The sequence below is a fragment of the Macrobrachium rosenbergii genome, chromosome 12 (genome assembly GCF_040412425.1).
Source record: "Macrobrachium rosenbergii isolate ZJJX-2024 chromosome 12, ASM4041242v1, whole genome shotgun sequence".
Lineage (NCBI taxonomy): Eukaryota > Metazoa > Arthropoda > Malacostraca > Decapoda > Palaemonidae > Macrobrachium > Macrobrachium rosenbergii.
In genome coordinates, this window is record NC_089752.1 from 37,295,457 (window position 1) to 37,304,072 (window position 8,616).

General features: G+C 38.2%; 1 protein-coding gene across 3 annotated transcripts; it reads left to right on the top strand.

The window, feature by feature from the left end:
- Positions 1-1,351: 1,351 nt before the first annotated feature.
- Positions 1,352-7,952, top strand: LOC136843633 (uncharacterized). 3 transcript variants are annotated; one of them, XR_010854611.1, is made up of 4 exons: positions 1,352-1,777; positions 2,650-2,800; positions 3,089-3,217; positions 3,775-3,784. XR_010854611.1 is itself a non-coding variant. In XM_067112176.1 (4 exons), exons 2-4 carry the CDS (start codon positions 2,662-2,664, stop codon positions 6,576-6,578), a joined length of 303 nt encoding a protein of 100 aa, XP_066968277.1. In that variant the 5' UTR covers positions 1,352-1,777; positions 2,650-2,661; the 3' UTR covers positions 6,579-7,952. The 3 variants fall into 3 exon arrangements, 2 of the variants coding, with proteins under 2 accessions (XP_066968277.1, XP_066968278.1); XM_067112176.1 differs by lacking the exon at positions 3,775-3,784 and adding an exon at positions 6,544-7,952; XM_067112177.1 differs by lacking the exon at positions 3,775-3,784 and adding an exon at positions 6,544-7,952 and having other exon boundaries at positions 2,650-2,785.
- The last annotated feature ends 664 nt before the right edge of the window (positions 7,953-8,616 follow it).

Genomic DNA, 8,616 nt, shown 5'->3' on the forward strand with positions numbered 1-8,616 from the left:
AATCCAATTATTAAATTAGCACACTGCATGCTTTTAAAAAATCATACGGAAAAACCTGAGAATGATGTATTTGCAAGTAAAAATAAGAAAAAAACGAAAGATTAGGCTTTCCGAAGACAGTTATGTCATCTTGGGGGAAATCAGACACTTCGGTTTTAATAGATATAAGAAGCCGTGGAACTTCTCAAGGCATCCTTACGGAATCACTGCAACATATTTCAAGATGCACACACACACACACACACACACACACACACACACACACACACACACACATATATATATATATATATATATATATATATATATATATATATATATATATATATATATATATATATATATATATATATATATATATATCTAACTGAACCTCTCATTCCGCCTGAGAGAGAGAGACAGACAGACAGACAGACAGAGAGAGAGATCAAATCTCGATAAAGTGAAAGGTGAATGTATATCCAGTACGGTTGCATCTAAAATCTTCATAAACTTGGAATTCACTCTCCAATTACTCCCTCCCTTTCAAAATGCAGACTGGCCTATCAATACCAGTGCGCCTCGTTGGACATCCTCAATTCCTGGCATGCTCGCAATCTAAACCGAAGAGATACTACTAACTTTATTACACTTTCCTGCTTTCAATCTGAATGTGCATGTTTGAGGATAAAGTGATAATTTGTTTGCCTGAAATGCAATTTGATATTTTAGGCTTCCAAAACTCAACCCAGCTTCTTAACATAAATAAAAGTTTTTATGTAATAAAACTTGAGACAGCAAAACTGAAACACTGCGTTTGTATACTTGTCGATGCATTGCTCCTTAAGATCACGGATCTCTGATCCTAAGAAACGGTATTTTCGGCAAAAGTTTTGAGAGGGGAAGAGAGAACGACGAATTCTATTGATGTCATTCTCAACAACTCCTTGCAACAGAAATGCAAATGTGAGGGATACAGTTTAATTCTGTCCACTTCAGTCGCTGTCATAATGACATGCCACATTGGAGGTAACCCATTTTGCTTGACATGTCAAATTAGTTGCTCAGTTTCACATTGGAGAGTGGCTTGATAATCCACTCCATACTAGATGGTTCATTCGCCATTACGAAGTCCACTGACAATGACGGCTCGTTTGCCTGTTTGTCAAATTGCCTCTCTTTCACTGCAAGGCAGTGGCTTCGTCCAATCACTAGCCACAATCAGCTTTTCTACTATATCCTTTCATAATCATTTGACTCAACCGATGATTCTTTTTCTAACGCAAATAAATCCCCTATATACTAATAACAACCCAAATCGGCGTTTCCCAATCATCCATCTTCATTAAGCGACACCAAAACTTAAAGGCCCGTATTTTTAAAACTGCGAAGAGCCTCTTCGTCGATGAAGCGCCTCTTCGTCTCCTAAACGGTATTTTTAAACGGCGAAGAGGCTCTTCGTGACGAAGATGAAGCAGATTGAGCCGGAAAAATTATTGGAAACGAAGAGGTAGTGTGAACGATCTCTTCGCTAACCTCTTCGTATATTTTTTGTAAAATTAAAGGAGAACCGCACAAGTAATGTATGTAGTGGAATGTATAACACATGTCAAATATTTTAGTAGTCCATTTTCCGGTACTTCAATACATATATGGCCTTATTTACATTCTTGTAAAAGACTGTCATTGTACTTAGAAGACATCACGTTCCTGGTTGTGTTTATGAAGTGGACTTTTCACAGCTGTAAGAGAATCGCCTTTCAAGTTTCAACTCCTCCTGGATTATTTAATTAAGAAGGTAAGGACATTTTCGAATCGTGTAAAAAATATTCTTCTTGGAAGGTTATTGAGACATTACAAGGTGCAGCACAGCATGATAGCTAATACAGAACTGCAGGTAGCCAATCCATGTAAGGGGGGAATTCGGTGGGTTATTTATTGTTACCTATAGGCTAGGGCTCGGTTAGGTTAAAATTGGTAATGGAAGGGTCAGAAGAGTTACAGCAATTTGAGAGTGGCATGAAGCAATGGATATGCTGTATGACACTGAAATCCACAACCTAAGTGTGTCTCCCACGCCACTTGGTCCCGCTGGTAGCCAATCATGCAAGGAGGCAATCAGTCATGTTAGGTAGGGGGTATTTGGTGGGTTATTTATTGTTTTTGGCATAAGTATATTTCTCTGACAAAAACATATTTACCAGGTTAGATTAACCAGTTAGGCTAGTCTTAGGTTTGGTTAGGCTAGTATTAGGTTTGATTAGGCTAAGGCTATGTTAGGTTATTGGTAATTGGTAATGGAATGAACACAAGAAGGAGTTACAGTAATTTGAATTTAACTTCAGGAACACATTGACCTCTGGTATGTATTCCACTTTCTAGAGGGCTACCAATATTGATGAGGACTTATAGTGGAAGTCTTGAATATAAATTTGGCTAATAACAGACTTTTAAAGGTTGTATTTTCTTTTGATCATGATAAGTTGATGGTATTATCCAACGGATATTTTTTCCCCTCTAGTTTCACCTTGCCCAGCAGTTCTTTGAGTTTCATGCATACTTTTGGGTGTACTGTTCATGTTTGTAATAATGTCATAGGTAGTCACCAGCCTGATTTACATGATGTTACCTGACTCAACATGCATGTTAATGGTAAACACTATATTACAGAATTTGTTCACCATGGAAGAGTGGAATGAAGCAGTGGATCTGATTTTTGACATTGAGATCCACAACCTGCTTGGTGATGCAGCTAAGGAAGACAGGCACAAGCCAGTTGCACGACGACCCCGTTACATTGTTGCTAGTGAGAATATAGAAAGTAATTAATTATATTGTACCTTACATCAATTCTTACCACCAATTCTTTTAGAAATATTTTAATTTGTTCTTTGCTGGGACCATGTGCTTAACATATTTAGAGGTCTGTAAATTTCCAAGGTACAACCATTTATGAGTAAGAGTAATGTTTTTCTGGTTAATATACTAAACAAGGCATAACTGATTTAAATTGTGTAATACGTACTTATAAAATCTACACCACTGAAAGCAACCCCATGGCAATCAAATGATTACCACAATCATTTATGTAATCTCTTCTCATTTTCAGATCGTATGGATCCATTTACATCATTGACGGATGAGGAATATGTCGATATGTTCCGGCTTACAAAAGAGTGTGTGCATCATCTGATAGGAGAGATTCGGGATCAACTTCCTCCTGCCAACGACAGGCGAGGTAAGCTCATCTCATGAATGTGGAAGGTACTTTAATGCAGTGTGTGAGGAAAGTGACAGGAGGTAACAAGACCACTTTCAGTTTTGTTTATCTTCTATGACATTTCGTATTAAGCTCATTTGCATAGCCTATATGTTTGTGTTTTAGCAGAGGCTAGAGCACTGTCAGTGTTCCTGAAACACGAATACGTATACAGAAGCAGGGTTGGGGCCAGTTATGAATTGAATTGGAATTGATGCTAAATGTATGGTAACTATGTATATATTTATGTTTATATCATGTTCAAGATTGACAGGATTAATTCCTGTCAGTGTAGCTGAATGAGATGGTGTCAACAGGACTAGTATTGGAGTTGAGCATATGATTGGAATTTAAGTGGAATTGAACATTTACTTTTTAAAATCTATTGCACTTCATTACCATAATTTTATACACTGGAATGGAATCATTATATATGAAATGACACCAACCCTGATATTATTGAACATTATATATTAAGTGATTGAGTTGGCAACAATTTTCTTTATTCCTTTCCCCCGTTGTCCTGTCCCACCTAGTCTGCAGGTACTGATTGCTATTCGGTGTATGGCAGATGGCAGCCACCAAATATCAGTTGGTGACGCCTACAATATTTCCCAGTGCAAAGTGAGCACAAGCCTCAAGACAGTGGCAAGAGCAATTGCCAACGTGTCCCCCCAGTACATCAAGTTTCCTGCTGGAAATGATCTTCGGCAGAAAATGATGGATTTTCAGTCTATTGCTGGATTTCCAGGGGTAATTGGTGCAATTGATTGTACACACATACCCATATTAAAGCCATCTCTACCAAATTCAGAAATATACAGGTGTAGAAAAGGATTCTTTTCTCTTAATGTTCAGGCAGTTGCAGGGCCTGACCTTACCTTTTATAATGTTGTGTCCAGATGGCAAGGTAGTGTCCACGACAGCAGAATTTTTGCTAATAGCCGGCTCTGTGCAGAACTGGAAGAGGGATTGCTACCTGGTCACCTCCTTGGGGACAGTGGCTATCCTTGTAGGAAGTATCTTTTGACGCCTCTACCAAATCCAACAGGGAGAAGTGAAGAGGCTTACAACATCAGCCAGAGTCGCACAAGGAACACGGTAGAAAGGGCATTTGGGGTTTTGAAAAGAGGGTTTGGGTATTTGGGTGGGAGAGTGAGGATGAACTTGGAAACAACCAAGGCAATAATTGTAGCCTCAGTGGTCCTTCATAACGTTGCAGTGAGGACCAGGGTCATAAGGGTTGAAAATGAACAGATGGCAGTGCATGAAGAGCCAGTGTTTCAAGAGCCCGCCTTACCTCTGGCTGGTAGTGAAACTGCACAAGGGAGAGTGAAACGCCAAAATATAATTAGACACTACTTTTGAATGCCTGGAAGCTGTTTTTATTTTTGTTGCTGTTCCCAAGGCTACCTGACTGAACAGCTCTGAGTTCCTTAGGCATATTATGGGATGGACCGGCTTTCCCACATTTCTTTCAAGGAGTATGTTGTACTGTTGTTAGTTGCAATCAAGTAAATTCAATATGTACATTTTAGTTTTACTTGTTATTTGCTTGATTTGATTTGATTTATATAAAATTTTGGCATTATGCCAAGTATATTGTAAAGAACTTTGAGTACTACTCTACCTTGTTTTAGAGTCATATGTAATGGTTAACATTCATGTATGTCAATTTTTACCTTCACAGTTTGCTTTGAGTATATAAATAAATTAATGACTGGTTTTTCCCAAACATGCATCCACTTATGAAGTGGCCAAATATATATGTATTTATTTATTAAAAGTCTCATTATATGTTTTAGTAGTTATATACTGTATCTTTTTAACCTTTAAGAATTTGTAATGCTAGTTATCACTAGCATAGTCACTTACTGTATCTTTGACTATCTTCATCAGTAATACATGCAGAGGATGAGTATTGTTACCATTTACAAACACACGTACTGTAATTTCTTGGATGCTTGAAATATTTACAAGTCACCTGACACAATGCAGGAGGCAGCTTTACCGCATTCCATCCTCCAAACACACCACTATTCTTACTCAAACCTGTGGCAAACAGGTATCTTGGCTAACTATAAGGGCGACTCCACCAGATTTTTAACATGCCAAAATGTCACTTGGTGTTACATGTGAACCTAAGGCACCCCCCTAGTTTAGGAAAATATACTAGGTTTAATAAAATGACCATAATGTTTAAGCTTATTTTTTACTAATAACACACTGGACATGACTTAATACTACAGAAAACTACATAATACATACTGTACAATGGACATGACTTAATACAACAGAAAACTACATAATACATACTGTACAATGGAGATGGACTTAATGCCACAAAAAACTAATACATACTGTACAATGGACATGACTTAATACTACACAAAACTAATACTGTACAAACACCTACAACTTAAGACGACGGCTTCAATTTTTTTTCCATGATTTCCAGCTCCAAAATTCGAGCTTTCTTTTGCTGATTTGCAGCTTTACCTCTGCTTCTTGCAGCCTTAAATCTCGCTCTTTACGTTCGCCTTGCAGCCTTACCTCTGCTTCTTGCAGCCTTAACTCTGCTTCTTGCAGCCTTAAATCTCGCTCTCTAAGTTCGCGTTCCTGCCTATCTTTAGTCACCAACTCGTTTGCAATTCGTTTCTCATGAAATTCTATGCTAAGTTTCAGTAGCTTATCTTGATTTGTGTCGTCATTCAAGCTTGTCAGCCTTTCGGTGGACAGCAAGGATCTCCTAGCCTGCTGCCTCCTTAGTTGGGGTGGTTTAGGTGTTTTGAGTGTCTGCAGGTTTTCAGGTGTTGACACCCTAGAAGAGACGCTGGGCGTTGAGACATCTGGGAGAGAATTGAGAGGTATTCTCTCACAGAAGTCTTGTTCGACTTCAATTGAGTCTTGTTCAACTTCAATTGTTCTGTCTGGATACGCTGCCAAAGGAATATCAGAATTACTATCTAATAAACATGATCATTGAAAGGCTGTCAAATTGCGAGAATATGTGGAGTACACGTGAGGACTTATTTAAATGATACATTATGAAGACTTATTTAAAACATACATTAATATTTTATACTGCTAATATCGAAACACTACAACAACTGTTCATGTGGCATGTTTTGACTATATCTAAATCTCACCTCTCACAGTAATAAGCTTCCTAACTCTGATGAGTCGACCATATGAGCTGATGCTGGCTGGAAATAACGTAGCGTCTGAGAGGGTGCTCTCTCTTTTTCAGCGATTAATCTTCGGTCGGTTTTCCTAATATGCAGCACTTTCTCTTCCTGAACCAGCTCCACTATCAAGTCCCTCTCTGCTACCGACGTAGGACTAATCCTCGGTATTTCACACGACGTTGAAGGGAATTCCATGTTCCAGTCCTCGTGGTACCTATTGGTGTGGTTGGACTTCTTCACCTACCGTCGTCTGCTTGTTTACCTCTTCCAGCGTACCAACTGTCCCGAGCGACGCCTCTTCGAAGAGGCGCTTCCGCGTTGTTTTAAAAATACCGCGGGACGAAGAGATTTCACGAAGAGGCTCTTCATCGCTCGTCAACGAAGAGGCTCTTCGTAGTTTAAAAATTCGGGCCTAAATATTTTAGAAATTGTACAACTTGTAATCATATTGTAGGAGCTGGGAAAGGGAAAGAGAAATGGATGGGATTATCAAACATCGCCCACACACCACCAACTCTTTGCTTTCCTTGGTATGAGCAACGGTTTACCTCACTCAAGTAAACGACCCTGAGGTAAAGTATGACCTTGGAATTTTCCGGATAGCATATTCTAACTAATGTTTTATATAGCTCGAATATACAGATATAATGCGTGAAAGAAAACAATTAAAGGGGGCCGGATGCTCACGAACTTCTAAAATTACTGCGCAAGTAAAGATTCAATAGGGAATGACTTGCCACCGATTTCTTAAAATAATTCAAATACGATCACAATCCCATCAGTCGTCTGTCAGTGTGATCAGGTCCTTGAGTGTGGCAGTTTTCCATCGATACTGTCATGGTTCTAACGAGGAAACTGCCATTATTTTACTCAGATTTATTATGCATTTTTCGTATTACCCTTTTAATAATCTAATTTCCAGGTTCTTCCCTGATCTTTATGTATCCATTAAACTGATGACTTTTCATATATGCCTTATCTCTACTTCTAACGGTAACCCTAAGAGGTTTATTTTATCCCGAGAACCCTTTCTCCTATTCATTAATGGCACTCTTTTAATGGTTCCCTTGTCTCGCCTATTCATGTTAATAAAAAAGTTTGCATTAATGTCCGTTTTAGTTGACATTTCTATGTTGGGTTTTAAAAACACTGTATTTTGATTTCGAATCAAGTATAAAATATTGTTTAACCTTGCGAGAATGCGATGACAGTGACGCGCCATTCCCAAACTTCTTGGACTGCACGATGAAAGGGACAAAACTACCATTATTGTAAATCATATAACGCCCCCCATCCTCGGAATAAAAAAATAGAAAAACTGATCATCACCAGATTTTCTAAACCTGTTTCGAAAACGCTTTTCTTGATACGACTGTTGTACAAAAAGAACCAAAACATTCGGTGATCACAAAAACATGTTCTTGTGGGAATGTCACATGACATATGTGCCCAGAGGGCCGTTTCATTTTGAGCTTTGTCAATTTTTTTTTAAGAGTACTGCACGACCGAAATGAAATTTCCCTTCCCTCTGCAAATATTCCTTTGTTTCAGATATTCTGGTATTCAGAGCAGATAATGTAAAATACAGTTATTTGGAATCAAGAATGATTTTTTCCTCCCCCTAATAAATATATTTTTTGGTGTTTCATTCCTAAATGCTCTGCGACCCTTCTCTTTCTTTTCCTCTGAACACCATTGATGACATATTCATGATGTCTGTATATTCTTCCATTACACACTAAATGAAATTTCACTTCTGTTTCGAGGAATGGACATGGCCCCTACATGTCGTGGGTATTATTGAAAGAGAAGAATGAAGCACAGATTTATCTTTAAACTGATTTTACACACACACACATACATATGCAATGTATGTGCATGTATATATAGTATGTATATATGAATAATTATACACGAATGCTCACAAAATTTCAATGGTGTTATAAATAATATGATGCGATAAAACATGGAAAATATAGAAAACAATGCAATGATCATATCGCGAATATCTGTTGAGCGGTTTCCCGCCCTGGATGAGCTACGCTATAATTCCAACGTTCCTTTATCCCAAGGGGAAAATGTGATTCTGTATTTATACTAGGAATGGAATAGCAACTATCAGCTGACAACGACAACCTGCCAATCCATACTGGAACCAATTCATCGCCTGTATTACTTTTTGAATGGTAC

Bases quoted from the DNA above. Each gene is read 5' to 3' on its own strand.
- LOC136843633 (XM_067112176.1), top strand. From the start codon at position 2,662: ATGGAAGAGTGGAATGAAGCAGTGGATCTGATTTTTGACATTGAGATC. The intron at 2,801-3,088 runs GTAATTAATTAT...TCTCATTTTCAG, and splicing joins TGCTAGTGAGAATATAGAAA to ATCGTATGGATCCATTTACA. The intron at 3,218-6,543 runs GTAAGCTCATCT...TTCCTGAACCAG, and splicing joins TCCTGCCAACGACAGGCGAG to CTCCACTATCAAGTCCCTCT.